The sequence below is a fragment of the Anguilla anguilla genome, chromosome 13 (genome assembly GCF_013347855.1).
Source record: "Anguilla anguilla isolate fAngAng1 chromosome 13, fAngAng1.pri, whole genome shotgun sequence".
Classification (NCBI taxonomy): domain Eukaryota; kingdom Metazoa; phylum Chordata; class Actinopteri; order Anguilliformes; family Anguillidae; genus Anguilla; species Anguilla anguilla.
Window position 1 is genome coordinate 30757667 of NC_049213.1, and position 17339 is coordinate 30775005.

Sequence of the window (17339 nt, forward strand, 5' to 3'; positions counted from 1 at the left end):
TACAAGCAACGTATACATTAGGCTATGTAGAAAATAATTATTTATGCCACAATGTTTCCGCAGAATAATAGTCAACAGAACAAGAAAACGTATTAATTAACTGCAGTGTATTACTCAAACACGGAACAATAGGAATAAAGCAGCCTATCCAAAGCATCTAGGTTTGCAGTGGCCGAATCAATTAAAAAATGACCATTAAAAAATACTGTCCTGATGTAGTGTTGAAAATAACACCACCCTCACGTGCAAGGGTCTTAATATTTACTCTTAGTTGCATTTTTACAGTTATTTTTATTATAGGCATATGGCCTAATTTCATTAGCCCTCATTTAATTTCCGACATTGAATCGCCCATTTGTTTGTTTACCTTTTATTGAATTATGTCGGGTTTAGTTTTCCATAGTTGCCAAAAATAATACACTGGGCATATACGGAAAAGTTGGGTGAGTAGTTACTGAGATTTTCAATATGCCAGCTGGAAACTCCGCGTTGTTTATTTTCCCCGTTCAAAATCCGCGATGGAAGGGGGGCATAATGAAGTTACGGTGGAAAAAAAGGATGCGTTTGCTCAGAGTGTCTGTCCAATTACAATCCGCTGCAAATGTAAGTCTGACTTTTTACACCAATCACATGTGAAGTCAAACTCGTACACTCCCTTGTCAATTCCAGTAGCCATTTTATCCAGCGCTAGCAAACGCTAGCTACCCAAGACAAACGGTATACTCTACAATAGTTGTAGAGGCTTCAAAGTAAAAGGAGTTTCATGTTTATGTTATAGTTTTTCCTCACAACCAGTCTGCAAAGGTAAGTTTTGCACGCAATGCATTTTAAGTGGTTTCTGGCGTTACCTACTTGCTAGAGTTTATGTTAGCTATCTAGCGACGCCAAGCTGGCAGGCTTGCAATGCAAGATATAGCGCTGGCTAGCTACGTTTGCTAGATTTGATTAGCGTTAGCTACTGCTCTCCCCATTGATATGTCAAACAACGTTTTCGTACAGCACCTGCTCACAACGGCAATCGACTGTGAGAAACGTGGGTTGATTGAAGACTAACGTTATTTCTGCCGTTAACAAGGCAGCAACTAGTTATCTAGCTAGCGTTAGATTAGCTTGCTATGAAGGGGTGTCATTACCTAGCTAGTGTAGACTAGATGCATTTTTGTGATGGCTAATGCCTCTAGCTCATTACCAGTATTTGGCGATAACAAATGTGATGCACTGCCAATTCCGATTTATTTGTCTAGACATGTGTTATTTTCTGTCGCTAGTTAAGACCTGAACCTTTCCTTTGCTACCCGTTTACATTTATTAGCACGCTGGCTAAGACAGCTCTGACATTCATATGTGGGTATCTACCTTGCAAGCCGGCGTTATCTAGATAGATAGTTTTGTTTGCTGCTTGCGTTTAGCAAACGTTGGCTCTATTAACGCAGTGTATTTACTTCCGGGGTAATTGGCGAGAGTGAGCTAGCCTACGCACAGCCAACAAATATTTGCAGTCTAACGTAATCTATATTTCTTTAACTTGGCGATACTTATGTAGACTAGTAGTAAATAGTTGTAGCGGTAACCATTAATAATGTATACCATAATTTGGGTTGCAGTCTGCTGTAGCTTTCAAAACGAATCATGTTTTCCTTTCGGTGTCACTGAAATTAAATTGGCGAGGTTTAGTATTGCATTTATTCAGCCATCCACAGTTATTGGTGTACTGACCTGAAATAATTTTATTCATGCACCACATTCCCTTTTTAGGATCTGCAAATGCTTGAGTAGAGGTTGGTGTGCAGCCAAGGGGGAGAGCATGGAATATGAGAGGCGGTGAGTGAATTCATCTTAAACATGGGTCAGCTCCGAGTCCAGCATCTTGTAATGGTTACACGGTGGCTACATGTGCTGTTTCACCCTTTTTGTCTCAGAGAGCTTCTTCTTTTCATGATTGCAATGCCTACCAAAGCACTATTAATTACTTGCTTAATGCTTGTACACAAATCAAGAACCTGGGGCTTCTTGTTGAGATGAGGAATAGACCTTCTATTTGGCCTTATCTAGAATTGTGTACCAATCAGTGAGTATATGAACAGCAGTTGAGCTTTGATACAGAAATGGTATATAATACAGTCCAGGCTTGTCAATACGTTGATATGCAAAAGATAATCTGATTATTCTGGGTGTTAGGTAACCTTTCCTGTGCAAAATATTCACTGAAAGAGAATGTATTGTGGTGATGCTTCACAGTTCAGTAGAGCTATGTAGTTTAAGAATAAATAGCTAACCTTTCTTTCACTGATGTTCTCTAACTCAAGAGGTGGGCGGGGTGATCGCATGGGTCGCTACGGCAACGATCTCGACGAACACGATTACAGAGACATGGACTACCGAGGATACGGGCACGAAGAGGGAGAGCCGGGAGGCGGTTATGAGGACAGGGGAGTGGACGAGAGACCGTACCGACGGGACGACAGAATGGGGGGAGGGGGAGTGAGGGACTACAACTCCGGCCCCTTCCCTGACGGTCGCATGGGGTTCAGGCAGAGAGGGGTGCGAGGCGAAGACGGCAGGCCTGGAAAGGACTTTTCCCGTGGCCCCCATTCCCACCCGCACCCCCAGCCCCCGCACTCCAGGTTCAGACCGCAGGAGCGGGACTACGAGTTTGACAGGGAATACTTCGACAGGGAACCCGAAGGCCGCAGGAGAGACTTCCGGCCTTTCAGAGGCATGCAGGAGGGCAGCGTGGGTGGGGCCTACCCCGATTCTGAAGAGGATAACCCTGGGGAGATGGAGGAGGAAGGTGGCTGGCACAGGATGGAGGGTGGTGCCCACTCTGGTCAAGATGACTTCACTGGTGGACGGAGAGGAGAAGAAGGAAAGTACTCAAGGGGGCCAGACAAGAGACAGGTGTGTGTTTGTGTGTGTGTGTGTGTCTTTTGATTTGCATTTGCTGTAGGCTCTTGTGTATATGCAAAGGCACTTGTTCCAAGCAGAGCCTGAGCCCTGTAGTCTATACCCTGTCAGTTTTAGCCTAACAGGCACTAGCCCTCCTGTAGTACAGTGCGTAGAAAATGTACACTGCCTCAGAAGTGAGTGTATGAGAGGATGCGCACTAGCGCCACTGCAATGCTCTCCTCTTGTGGATGGAAAACTGTAATGATGGAGTACAGTACAAAGGGCCAGTATAATTTTCATTATGTAAAGACATTTAAAATTTTCTAGCAAGTGACTCCTGTCCTGCAGAAAGTGATGCCAGGTTATCTTATGGCCATGGTAGTTTTTCACAAATTGCGTGACCTTGCTCAACAGCCACAGGATTTCTCCAACCTCCCACAGACGCACGGGGGCTCAGAGAGGGGAGACCGGGTGCACGGCAGTGGCCAGGAGCCCCCCATGGAGGATCCCTCGCCAGGGTTCCCCATCGACCCGGAGATCCGGGACCAGGACTACCGGGCCGACATGGACCAGAGCCAGAGGCCCAGCAACATCATCATGCTCCGCATGCTGCCGCCCAACGCAACCGTCAATGAGGTCAGCACCGTTTCCGCGGTAGCCTTTACTGCTGCACCAATCGCCTGCTAGCACTGTGAGCCTCAGTGAACGTGGTGAAATCCTCTACAGATGTTGCAACTGTGTGCAAATGCTAGGCTCCATGTTTTTTTCATTAAAAATGCTACCATAAAAAAATGTTTTTTTTACAGGTGCTTGGGGGGGGGTGGTGATGTGGTCCAGAAGTATTATTATTTTCAAGGTGTCTAAATGATACAGATATATTGTAATCACAATAACGTCAGACATATTGTGCAAGCTGTTCAGTTTTTCTGAATATATTGAGAAGTCTTGAATCAAGAGCTTGAATAATATTAATGGATTTCTTCAGGAAGCACTAGGGCACATAATTTCAAGTTAAGGCTGTATACACGCTAAGAACAGAACTTCATATCACTTTTCCCTAGGAGACTGGCGTTTCCTGCATGGACCAGTCTTGAGCCATTTATGGAATGTAGTACACCAAGACATTAGCACTGCCATCCCCCTACAGGCCATGAGATGGCGCTGTGAGCAGTGTGTGCTGTAGGTGTGGCTCCGGAGTTTAACTCTGCCATTACGCTCCTCAGCACCCGTCTGTGGTGTCTCTTCAGATTCGCTCCCAGCTGCAGGAGCAGGGGATCCAGCCCAGAGAGGTACGGCTGATGAGGAACAAGTCTTCAGGTGAGCTCACAGTCCCAGGGAGACTCCTGTCCCACCGTAACCCGTCTTCCCATACACCACAGAAAGTCTTCCCTCTTCACTCTCTACTGAGCTGGCTGCGAGCTCATATCTCTCCTTCTCGAGAAGCTGTACAACCCCCCCCCCCCCCCCCCCCCCTCTTCCCCGCGCTTTCCCCAAAAACACGTACGTAAAATAACACTCTTTACGTTTCACCCTCCTCCTTTCCCGTCTTCCTCACTCCACCCATCTGCTTCCACTCCTCTTTTTTTTCCTTTTTTTTTTTGCTCGTCATTCCTCAACATCTTACCTGCAGAGCTGGCCCAGAAAACCCCGCCTCCCCCTTTTTTGTTAAACAGCTGCTCCACTAATCCCACCCCAGCCTCCATTTTCTTTTCCCTCTCCTGCGACTCCTTCGCGCGTGAATGGCACGCACATCTCACTCGCTCTGTCTGTTCACACTCTCGGAGAATCTCTTCACAGACTGTCACACTGACAGAACCAGTGTAAGTATTTCATGATAAACCCCTCCTCAGCTGCTCTCTTCTTATATGTCTTTCTGACAGATTTGGAAGGTTTTGTTTTTGTTTTTTTTTGTTGCACATTTCAACAACTGTAAATTCCTCTTGATCTAGAGCTCCCTCTTGCCCAATATGAATGATGATTGCGGGGTATGAGGTCGTAGTAATTGTGTGCTTGTTTGTGTCTGTCGTTGTGTGACCCGGACTGAATGTCTGTAAGATGCTCTGGATGCGTCTGTGCCTGACTCGCGTGGCTGTCTGTCTGTCTGCGTGCTCCACTGTGCATGCTGGTGTCTGTGAGAATTTGAGTGACAGACGTGTCCACCTGCACTGAGGAGAGAGTAGTATGAGGGTGTCACTGTGTGAGTCTAAATTTGAGGTGAACTGTGTCCATGATAAGACTGGAAGGAAATGCTCAGTCTTTGGATGGGTGGTTAGGGCAGTCTCTCTCTTTCTCTACCGCTCTCTCTCTCTCCCTCTCTCTCTCTCTCTCTCTCTCTCCCTCTTTCTTCCGCTCTCACTTTTCTTGCTCTCTCAGTCTTTCTGCATTTCTCACTTCCTCCATCTCTTGTGAGCTCTCTTGCTTTCTCACTTGAATTCTGTCTTTCTTCCTCTCTCCCCTCATTTTCTATCTGTCTCCATCTATCTCCATCTATCTCTCTTTCTCTCGCCCTCGCTCTCTCTCTCTCTCTCTCTCTGTCTCTCTCGCTCTCTCTCTCCATCTCTCTCACTCTCGCCTTCTCTCTCCATCTCTGTCTCTCTCCCTCTCTCTCTCTCTCTCTCTCTCTCTCTCTCTCTCTCTCTCTCTCTGATTTGAAAGCACTAACCCCTCACTGCGTTGTTGTTGTTCTGTCGTTGTGGGCCGGCGGCTGTGTCTCCAGGTCAGAGCCGAGGATTCGCCTTCGTCGAGTTTAGTCACTTGCAGGAGGCCACCCGCTGGATGGAGACCAACCAGGTCACTTCACACTGCACATACACATGCACATATTACACACACACACACACACGCACGCGCGCGGTACCGCAACCACGCTCGCACGTACAGAGGCGCACTGTACACACACACACACACGTTTGCCCAACAGTTGCCCACTCCAAGTACATAGGCCTACTACACACTGGAACCGTTGACACAAAAAGCCAAACGTGTCAGACGCAACCATACAGACCTCACACTGCACAGCTTCTGTCTGACCTGACCGTCTGACTGACCACCCCTTTAGCTCAGGTCTGTCAGTGAATGGTGTTGCCAGGAGATAATCTGAGTTGGTTCCCCAGTTTAAATCCCTTTTGGGGATGTTTTTGGCGGAAGGTTAATGCTTGAGTTTCGTATGTTACTGGGATGTGTAGTGTTTCTCTGGAATGAACGCTAACATCCCATGGCCTCTGAACATTTCCCATACTGCCTCTGTGATTTTATTAGTTTTGTTGGCATGAGCTAAGCGCACCCGAAGGCACTGGACTAGTGGATGCATATTTACAGACACCCTTCCAGCCTCGCCTATTTCTCTCAGTACGCCACCTTCTAAGCTTATATTTCAGAGATGCATTAGGTATATGCCCCCCACATCCCCTCTAGTCTCTGTCGCATGAGTGAAACATTCTCCACGTTGGGAATAAGGGTAGTTTTATGATATGCAGAGAAGCTCAGTTTGTGCAGACTCCGTCAGCTGTTTCACTAGGATCTAATGGACTCTGTCTATTCCATTATGGTTGGAGCTTATATTTTGTGTCTGCTTTGTGGTGCATGCTCCGTTATTCACTTGAGGCGAGAGCAGTAAAGTTAATGTGATAAAAGTCTGATTGGCTGCTTTAGGTGTGCCGTAGGTGCAGCAAAGTACAGGGCGTTTGGCCTGAAGTGCTGTGGTCCGAAGATGAGAGGCTTGGGCAGCGCAGCACCCGGTCTCATTCTCTCAGCAGTCCATGTGCGCATCATTAGATGTGAAATATAAGTGGATGAGGGTGACTGTGCAGGTATTCCACTTCCTGTTTTACAAAGGTAGCTCCCAGTGATAATTTGGTTTAAAGTGGATTGTTACTATGGCCTGGGGGGGCTTTTCCCAGGTGGACAGCAGCGTCGTCACACGTTTTGGTCCTGGCACCGTATGCTTTGTGGAAGGAAGGGGAGCAGAGGGGCTGCTGGGAAATGCGGTTTTTGTGCGGTGGGACGGGGTTTGGGGCGGGGTGGTGGGGGTAGATGGCTAGTCACCTCCAGGTTTCCCCTAGAAGGGGGGGGTGAGGTCGTGGGCTGTAGAGCGTGGTCCCCAGTGCGCTCTCTCACACGTCTTTCTGTGGCACACAGGCCAGTGTCGGTTTCCGTCCCAACCCTCAAAGCCAAAGGGTACACTCCTCTTCCTCTTGTCTTTTTTCCCCCCTCTTGATTTTTCAACTCCTCTCTGTTCTCGATCTGTTTTTTCTGCCTTTCTCTCATGAGTTGAGGTGTCTCTTGAGGCGCCTGCGCTTTGTGTGGTTCTCACTCTCTTTTCTGTCCTTCTCTCCTCCCCCTTTTCCTCTCTCTCTCTCTCTCGTTCTCTTTTTTGCTGATTCAGAGGGTGCTGACCGTCCTGGGGCAGAGGGTGTCCATGCACTACAGCGACCCCAAGCCCCGCGCGAACGAGGACTGGCTGTGCAACAAGGTGCGGATGGCACTCTGTGCATGCCGCTGATGCTAATCTGCCCTGGTCACAGGGTGTCGTATTGTGGTCCTTTTGTTTAACTCCCACAATGTCTCGGCAGTGTGGCGTGCAGAACTTCAAAAGGAGAGAGAAATGCTTCAAATGCGGAGTCCCAAAATCAGGTCAGACTCCTCCCTTTCCTCTGATATGTGTCTTTCTAACGGACGTGGCTTGGTGTATTTGCCAGAGCTGTAATACAAAACTCACTGCACCTGGTTCAATTCAGTTCTCTCGGGCTTGACTGCTGTGATCTGTAATTACCTTTGAAGAATTCAGAACTCTTTTTCAATTAATTCATTTTCACCAATTTTTAAAATCTTTTCTAATTGTAGCTTCTTGATCATTGTGAAATAATGCTCTGCCCAACAAAGTTTGTTCATTCTGACTGGCAGAAAGACAGAAGCCTGCACTAATAGAAAATATTTAAATCATAACTGTCCTGGCAGCCTTTTCAGCATTTAGAAAAATTAGTTTTGGACTATAAAAAGGCTGATTTGAAGAAGGCTGTCTTCAGAAAGAAAAGTGTAATATTGGCAAGACGCCAGCACACCAGTCACCTTAAATGTGATTACAGGTGTGAGGGCAAGCATCTGTGATTACATTGCATAATTTTGACTGGAACCTTTGTTAGAGCTTTGAGGCTGTTTGAGGATAAATCATTTTTGGCAATGACTTCTTATAGAGTTCGGTACTGATTTTCCTATACATTTTCTCTGCAGAGGCTGAGCTGAAGTTGCCGCTGGTCCATAAAGAGGTTCCCATGCCCCACCTGGGCCATCTGAAGGAGTCGGTCCAGGGTTTACTGCCACTGCCCACCATCCATGCCCCCACTGCCCCTGTCCTGCCCATAGTGCCAGCACAGACTGGGGAAGTGGCCAATGACAGTGAGTACCACAGGACCTGCTCTGTCTCCTCCTCTCTCTGCGGGGTCACCTCCATCCTTTCTCTTAACTCTGCTGGTGTACTGATGTAGACTGCAGCCTAGGTGTGACCCTGACTGACGCTGTCCTCACCCTGCCTCCCCCAGCTCTGATCCTGAGAAACCTGGGCCCTCACACGGCTCTGGAGTCCATCCTGGCCGCCCTCGCCCCCTTCGCCACGCTCTCCCCCTCCAACGTGCGCCTCATCAAGGACAAGCAGACACAGCTCAACAGAGGCTTCGCCTTCCTGCAGCTCAGCACCATCGTGGTGAGAAACTGCAGAGCACTGCTTCACGCTGGGCTCTACCCCCTGTGGGCTCTCTCTCTCTCTCTCCTCCCTTTTTCTCTCTGTCTCTCCCTCTGTCTCTCTCTCTCCCTCCCTCTGTCTCTCTCACTCCCTCTCTCGGTTGCTCTCTCACTTCCACTGTCAAACTCAAACTGCAGAGTATGCACATCTGAATATTAGCTGCAGTGACTCCAGGAGGGCAGAATGGCAGTGCCTGGTCTTTGGCCCGTGTCAAAGCTGCCAGCTGTGTATTTCCCAGGCCTGCGGGGAGGTCTTCAGGACCTTGTGGCCCTGATCTCAAGCAAACACAGATGTTCACTGCCTTCAGCGAACCTGGTTACAGAAGTACTTTCCTGTGGCTTCGTGGAGAAGCCTGTATGAAGGCAGCCTCTGTAGCGTCAGTGTGTTTTCTCTGCAGAACATGTCTCTGCTTTCTACCCGTGAGGAGCGGTTAAGAAACTAGAGATCCTGTAAATGTTTTATTGTGTCTAGATTCTTTGGTTTATCTGTATTATGTAAAGTTACTCCTGTGAATGTTTTATTGTGTTTCTTAGGTTGAGGTGTATTATGTAAAGATACTCACATAAATGTTTTATTTTGTGTAGATTCGTTGGTTGATGTGTATCGTGTAAAGTTACTGCTATGAATGTTTTATTGTGTGTAGATTCGTCGGTTGATGTGTATCATGTAAAGTTACTGCTATGAATGTTTTATTGTGTGTAGATTCGTCGGTTGATGTGTATCGTGTAAGGTTACTGCTATGAATGTTTTATTGTCTGTAAACTCTTTGGTCGATGTTGTATGTATAGTCACTCGTGTAAATGCATCAGCAGTGAGGTGTGGTTGGGAGCTTCAGATTTCTCCTCTCCTCTCTCCAGGAAGCCTCTCAGCTGCTGCAGATTCTCCAGGCCCTGCAGCCCCCTCTCACCATCGATGGGAAGATCATCGTGGTGGAGTTCGCCAAGGGCTCCAAACGGTAGGGCACACTCTCTGCACACCTCTGTGATGAGTTACCCCCCCCCCCCCCCCACCACCACATGTCTGCTTCCAGCACCCCCCTATTTTCATTTTGATGCGCACGGGTGTGAGGTTTAGACATAAATGGCCACCTATTAAAGAGACAGGTTGTCCTTAGACAAATTTTAAGGTGTCTTCTCTGTACCTCCATAATTATGTCTAAGTATTTTTGAATTGAAAATGCCTTTGTAACGCGCTCCTCTCTGTCAGTGACGTGTTTTCAGCGACGGACGGTAGCCGGGTGAGTGCCGCCACCGTGGCCAGCACCGCCATCGCCGCTGCGCAGTGGGCCGTCACTCAGGTGAGCGCTCGCCTGTACCGCGTACGCTTTCACTGCAGAGAGCTCTGCGTGTGCGCTTGTGTGTGTGTGTGTGCGTGTTTGCGTGCGTGTGTGCGTGCAGAAATCAGTCCTGTATACGAGTGATTGATTACTTGTTAGAGCTCTCATATTGATAAAATTCCTTTACTAATGCACTGTGATGCTCCTGCCTCACCCCTCTTTTTTACTGCTGTCCTTCAGACAGCACAGAGCGCAGCTGCTGGGTCCCAGGCAGGCGAGTACGGACTGTACCAGCAGGGGGCGCCAGCTGCCCTGTACGGCCAGGACGGGCAGGAGTACCTGGGGGCAGAGGGACAGGGCTACGAAGGCCAGGGGGCGGCAGCAGGGGCTGTCCCAGCAGCCCATGGGGCTGGACTGATGGGGGCCTACGGAGGTCCAGCTGCCGGTGAGAACATGAAGGATTAATGCCTTTTCTGCAGATGCCGGAGTCTGCTAGTCGTCATATGCTTTTTTTTTAGTTAGCCATATGGGAAATATGGTAGCCAGTAACAGGAAATGCGCGATGGGAACAGTTGGGAACTTTTTAATGTTCATTAAATTTTTTATTAAAGATGGCCCTGAAAGCACTCAAAGCATCAAATGACATCAGCCAGCCATAAATTATGTAAGGCTGCCTGCTTTTGACTGTATCTGTAACTGGCAGACTGGCTGCACTCCAAACATTGCCAGTGATGGCCTCCGTGTACGCTCTGTCTGCAGAAGGGTTAAATCATATCTGTAATGTTCACAGAATGAAACTATGCTGCTTGGCTGTACTCCCTAGTACCTCTGAACAATCTGAATATGTAGACAGAAATTTACTCGTCCAGGACTCAGCCACCTCTGGCAATGAGTTCATTGTACTTTGTCCTTGTCTCCTTGTGATATTTCCAGTGCCTGTAGCTTTTTATCTGAGATGAGGGTGGATGTAGCGGTCCTGGTTGTCACTTGTTATGTTTGTTATCTGGAGAGTGCGCTGCCTGCCTGTTTGAGACGTGCTTTATAAATGTGTGTCGCAGCTGCAGCTGCGGTGTCTGCGGAGCCCGAGGTTCCCGGAGTGGATGCTGCGCAGCTCACGCAGACGCAGGCGCCAGCCCAGATGGTCACCACGGTAACCTCCACACAGCCTGCACAGGTGAGTTCTCCGTGCTGCCCTTCTCTTTTTTTTTTCCCCAAACGTCGTCCGGAGCAAGAATAGGCCCGGTTTCCATGACGCCCTCCCGAGCCTTAGGCCCAAGGTTCCCACGCGTCCTCAAAAAACCTTGAGAGTGCATGGCTCTGACTCAGGGCTGTGGAAGCTCGTAGTGTGTGTGTTCCCCTTTAAGATCTGGCCATTTTTCTCAGCGTAATCCCTCCCTCTCTCAGGCGGTTGTATACGCACAGGCTCCTGCAGCCCAGAAGACTGAGATCATTGGCAAACCCCAGCCTGCTACCCCCAGCCAGCCGGCCACGCCCGGCACAGCCCTGGAATACCAGCAGTACCGTGAGTTCAAGCCCGCTGTGTGTGTGCGTGTGTGCGTGCGTGTGCGTGTGTGCATGTGCATGTGTGTGTGCATCCATGCGTGCATGCATGTGTGTGTGCGTGTGTGTGCATGTATGCACGCTTTGTGTGCACGCTCATGCGTGTCTGTAGGAAAACTACTATCATTAGAGGTGTGTTCTGCTCAGTTACATCTCCATGTCCGTCTCCCTGCAGCTGTACCGGATGTGTCCACGTACCAGTACGATGAGAGTTCTGGGTATTATTACGACCCGCTCACAGGCCTCTACTATGACGCCAACTCCCAGGTACAGTGCATGCCCGTCTGTGTGGAGCTGTTGCTGTAGGTGGCCCATTCACAGGGTACGCACCTCGGATGTAATTGGTAGTTAAAATACGGCATGAAAGTGCCTACGTCACTGTGGTCATTGGAGAAAACATTCTCCAACTGTTAAAGTGGTCCTAATGTTTTACTGCAGCATTTTCATGGTGCGTTGTGCATTAGCATGCCTGTATGTCATTTTCATTGCTCTCTCTCTGTGTCTGCAGTACTACTTTAACTCCCACACTCAGCAGTACATGTACTGGGATGGTGAGAAGCACACCTATGTCCCAGCACCCCCCCAAACCTCTGGCGAGTCTTCCGGTGGCTCTGCGAACGCCCCGCCCTCCAACCCTTCCGCCTCCGCTAAGGACAAAAAGGACAAGCCCAAAACCAAAACCGCTCAGCAGGTACACCAGTGCACAGTGGCCTGTGCATACTGCACCACACTTCAGAATTGAGCTCTTCATGAACCGTTTAATGCCAAAAAAATTGGGATGTCAACACTCGGCCAGAGAATTTTTTCAAATCGACAGCTGACTAAATCTTTGAAGTGAATTCAGCGGTGACCCCCGTAAAACTGGTGCCGATTCCTTTGAGTGAGCGAGAGATTGCAATAAATGCAGTATTCACACTTAACATAACTGTACTGTACGGTGTGCCACAGAACAGACTTAATTGCATCCCGCTTTTCTGACGGTTGAACTCCCGTTTGATGCGGTGTTGCAGATAGCGAAGGACATGGAGAGGTGGGCGAAGAGCCTGAACAGACAGAAGGAGAACGTGCGCTCGCTCTCCACCGCGCTCTCTTCCTCCGCGGCGTCGCCGCCAGGCCACGCCCGTCCCGCTGGCCACGGCCGGCTCGATGACCGGAGGGAGTCGGCCAGCGCCGATGCTGGCTACGCCATCCTGGAGAAGAAGGTCACTTTGTGGCACTCTTTGTACTGATGTACCATTAGAACCGCTAAGACTGAAGAAGGCCATTTGTGCCAGTGTTTGAATATACATTTAAATATAATTATCACTGTTATTTTTTTTTATAATGACTTCATTTATTTAGCAACTTTCACAAAAAGAGCAATACGTACATATACACATAAATGCATATATACATAGTGCCCTCCTAAAGAATGGTAGAGAGAGTTGTTATTTTTCGCTATATACATAAGGCATTTGGATTTGAGATCAAAAGATGAATATGAGACAAAGGTATAGACATGGATACATATAAGTTTTTAAAAAGTTAAATATTGGTCATAAAATAGGATTAGGGAAATAATGTAAAAAACACACAATAATATTATTTTCCCCTGCTGCAGGGTGCATTGTCAGAGCGGCCACAGACTCTGATGGACCAGCTGAAACGTGTTGATGAGAGAGGGGTGAGTAGTGTGTGTGTGTGTGTGTGTGTGCGCATATGTGCGCCTTTGCCGAAACTGCATTTCAAACTGAATCAAAGGACAGAGCAGTAATGACCGTGCTGTCCTGTGTAAAATGGGTCATGCTTTCAGGGAGTTCTTTTTTTTCCCGCTCCTTGCAGAGGAGCAGCCCACCTCAGGGCCTGGTAGCGGCGTACAGCGGAGAAAGCGACAGCGAGGAGGAGGGCGGCGCGGAGAAGGGGAGCGATAAGGAGGAGAAGCTCACGGACTGGTCCAAGCTGGCCTGCCTGCTGTGCAGGAGGCAGTTCCCCAGCAAGGAGGCCCTGCTGCGGCACCAGCAGCTGTCCGAGCTGCACAAGGTGGGTGTGGGGCCGATAAGGGGCCTGCTGGGTGGCACTACAGCTCCACCACTGGGCCACAGTACAGCTCCACCACCGGCCCACAGTACAGCTCCACCACCAGCCCACAGTCCAGACTCAAACCTGGCTGTGCCTGTGCAGCCTATGGGCCGGAGTTTGAGAGGGTGATGCACAGTTGCCTGTGGCATCACTCGGGGAAGGGCGAGTTTCTGTCAGCAGTCCTTCCCTTGTGTTGTGTAAATACATCTGTTGGCTGCCTGCAGAGGGCAGATGTGGGTGCTGGCAGCACACTGTGGAGGACACGCCTACACTCTACCTCATTGGTTCCCAACCCTGTTCCTGGAGATCTGCTATCCTGTAGGTTTTCACTCCAAACCTAACAAAGCACACCTCATTCAACAGCTACAGAGCTCACTGAGCTGGTAACTAATAGAATCAGGTGTGCCAAAATAGGGTTGAAGTGAAAACCCACAGGACTGTAGATCTCCAGGAACATGGTTTGGAACCACTGTTTGACCTGATTTAACTGAGACTCAAAACATGGTCATTGATATTCCAGAATAGGAGCAAATTGTGATCAGGGATAAAATATGCAGCACATCAGGTCTAAGAGGAGTCCAGCCTGCTTTGTCCTAAACTCTTTATTTTCCATAACAGCAAAACCTGGAGCAGAGGAAGTCCCGGCAGCCGGAGCAGGAAGGAGGGGAGGGAGAGGTGAGCATTCGGCTTCAGAACAGTGCTGGATTTTTCATGCAGTAATCCTCCCAATAAAACATTGTGGAAATGTGTGGCTCTAGTCTTGAGTGAATAATGAGTTGTTTTCTCAGCTGAGGTACAGAGACCGGGCAGCAGAGAGGAGGGAGAAAGTCGGTGTCCCAGGGGAGCCGGATGGCAAAAAGAGGAAGTACAGTGCAATGTAAGAGCAGAACGCTGCACAGCCCTGTTGCATTATGGCATATCATTACATGTTACACTGCAGCGCGTTATTTGAGTGTAGGACTTGTTGCTATCAGATAATGCTGCCATTTGCTTTAGCATGTTAAACTGCACTATGTAAGTACTATGTAAGTACAATGAACAAATCCCATTCACAGAAGCCAAAATGAATGTCATTAAAATTCATATCACTTAATCAAAAGCCTTGAAAGAACATTTAGGCCTCCTATTGACACGTCAGAATAAACGTCAGTACGTCGCTGTCTTTTGTGAGTGGTGTGCCATGAGATTGTGTACATATGTGAAGTGTGTCATTGAAGAAGAAAGATTGTAAAAAAGCTACCATACACCATAACACAGCATGCAACACTATAGTGGAAGCACAGAATGGGACAGAGTGCGTTTTAGGCTGCAAAGTGATACCTCTCATCTCTTTTCTCTCTCTCTCTCTTTTTCTCTCTCTCTCTCAGCGATGGGGTGTCTGGAAACAGCCTTGGTGCTCGGATGCTACAGGGAGGAGTGAAGAGGGGTCTTCTTGTTCGGAATATCCCAGTCGAGTGAAGAAAGTTCAGCACCCATAGCATTGCTTTCAAGTCAAGCACCAAAACTTTTTTTTCGATTTTTACGAAATCCCACATTGCACAGAATCAACACACCATGAGTGAGAGTCAAAACCTGTGCATTTAATGAGGAAATTTGCTAGGATTTGAACTTGTTCCTCTCAGGTCCAGCTCCAGTGACCTTGATGCATTTATGTTCTAGCAGACTTTTCCACTGAAGTGGTGGCTGGTGTTGACATGGCCTTGCAATGTCACGCGTGCAAAAGCAAGTCTTGTCTGTATCAAAATGACCTTGATGGATGGGCAATTGGCGATGGCACAGGTTGGCACTACAGTACGTGCAGATAAGGAATCGATCACATTGGAGACTCTTAACTAGTTATCTGGCTATGCCCCTTTGGCACTGAAAGGGATCTACAGAAGTATACAAACTGGCTTTCAGAGTGGAGGACTGATATGACCCTAGATTTGGCTCTAGGTTTTTTTGTGAACGCATACTGTAAAAGGTAAACCTCCGTGAACTTGTAATGGTTCACGGCTATGAAATTGTAGAATACAAAGTTTGTGACTGACTGAGAAACATTGGTAGCAAAAAGCATTGCTAAAAAGAAAAATCGAGAGAAAGTTCTGAAGAACGGACTGGAATGGCAGTCAGGGTTTGGGACCTGTTTTCTAAGCAGGACAGCTGGTTACCTTCAAGAGGGACAATTTTTCTTTTTGAAAAATAAAACGACCTAATCAACAAAAAGAAAATTTAATAGAAGTTAACACTAACTACCGATACAGTCTCCAGGACTGTGCTTGTGGTGATCATAGCTGTGCTGCCTAGCTGCAGGCAAAATGCATTGGGTGAAATCCTGCGTTAGTGTCATCAGTCTTGGCCCATGGACCCGTACCTGCTTAAATTTCTCAAGTGATCACAAAATGTAATCACGCTTGGAAATTCACTGCCACTACACATCTCATATCCCGCGTACCCAAGATGGTGCTGTGTGGTGTTTTGGGTTTTCCTTGTGTAATTATTTGGTACTGTGGCCTGGTGCTTCTCTACAGCCTATTCTTCTGGCTAAGCTCTCGTACTTAATTACATTATCAAAGTGAGAACACTTTAGCCGTCTGTTATTTTCCGGGTTACTGGAAATATTACAATGGTGCATACAAGGCCATTTTAAAATTAATTTCAGCCAGAATGGAAAATAAAATGTTCTTTTTGTATAGAAATTGCAGTGCCAGCCTCAAGAATTAGTTATAATCTAGAGCTCCCACCATGGTTACAGGGAGTACAAGTTACACGTTTAGTATGGGACACCCAAGTTTCTACAATGATACTCAGTGTAATCATAATGGCTACCAACTCACCCGAGTATTTCTGACGTTTTCATTTTGAGGTACACTAGGCTGGAACATAGTCCACGAACAAACTATAGGAAAAAAGATGCAACAAGCTGTCTGTCTCATAGCTTTTTAGGACACCTTGTACAGAGTATAGGAAGTGCTTCACTCAGAAGATTTGAACTATGCATTTAGCAACTAATGGTAGTTCTTTCCCCCCGAATGTGTAGAGTAGCCATTTTATATCTTATGTTTTACACTAGCTCTGTATGCAGTGGGACGTGCTGACTCAATCAACAGTAAATTTATTTTATGCTGTATTTTTTGTATTTTCTAACAAACAAGTTTTGTTCATTAGCATTTTCAAATGTGACTTTGCACAACATGTCTTGCGGTCAAAGAAAAATAATCTATGTACAGTACTGTTTCATTTGTATGTATAAACTGTTGTCATTGTAACGGATATTTCAGTCATATAGGTGTTGCTTTGAGTACCAGAACTGGTAACTTTTATCATTTCTTTGTTGCCTGGAGTAAATGTATCTCCCCTTGCCTGACTCCAGGGGAGAGGGGAAGGCCTGATTTCATGTAAAATTATGAAATGGCACTCAGTCTGTACCTTGGAATTTAAAGCCCTGCTTTAAGTGACTTATTTTTTTAGTGTGTCTTCAAAATGGCAAGCATTTTCATGTGATTACATTTATAACTCCATTGTAAAATATGTGATTTAAAGTGTTTAAAGTTTCATACCTATGAAAGGTGAAATTAAAGCTTCCCAAAAGTTCCCCAAGCGTGCTGTTTGTTAAACTGTTGGGAGTTGTTCATTTGATAAGGCAGCTGGTGTGTTGGTGCAGTTCTTAGAAGATTTTCGTTCTCACCCTCCTGTAATTTCATTATCTCTCAAGAACGGTTCAGACTAATATTTAACAATGCCACTCAAAGTTCGGGCCAAGTATATCCCCGGGTAGATATTTTGATTATCTAGAGTAGCCTGTTGATGCTATTTTGCATAGTGAAATTTCAAGGCGTAGAA

The 17339-nt window shown here is 47.2% G+C and overlaps 1 protein-coding gene across 3 annotated transcripts; it reads left to right on the forward strand.

Moving 5' to 3' along the window:
- The first annotated feature begins 647 nt into the window (after nt 1-647).
- Nucleotides 648-17091, forward strand: rbm10 (RNA binding motif protein 10). Of its 3 annotated transcripts, none has more exons than XM_035387789.1 (23): nt 648-804; nt 1756-1821; nt 2307-2898; nt 3301-3522; nt 4110-4203; nt 5603-5676; nt 7271-7357; nt 7458-7518; nt 8116-8280; nt 8424-8584; nt 9481-9578; nt 9830-9920; nt 10140-10344; nt 10958-11073; nt 11304-11421; nt 11635-11726; nt 11968-12150; nt 12470-12661; nt 13060-13122; nt 13281-13478; nt 14136-14192; nt 14306-14394; nt 14885-17091. In XM_035387789.1, exons 2-23 carry the CDS (start codon nt 1805-1807, stop codon nt 14973-14975), a joined length of 3066 nt encoding a protein of 1021 aa, XP_035243680.1. In that variant the 5' UTR covers nt 648-804; nt 1756-1804; the 3' UTR covers nt 14976-17091. The 3 variants fall into 3 exon arrangements, with proteins under 3 accessions (XP_035243680.1, XP_035243681.1, XP_035243682.1); XM_035387790.1 differs by having other exon boundaries at nt 4134-4203; XM_035387791.1 differs by having other exon boundaries at nt 3328-3522.
- The last annotated feature ends 248 nt before the right edge of the window (nt 17092-17339 follow it).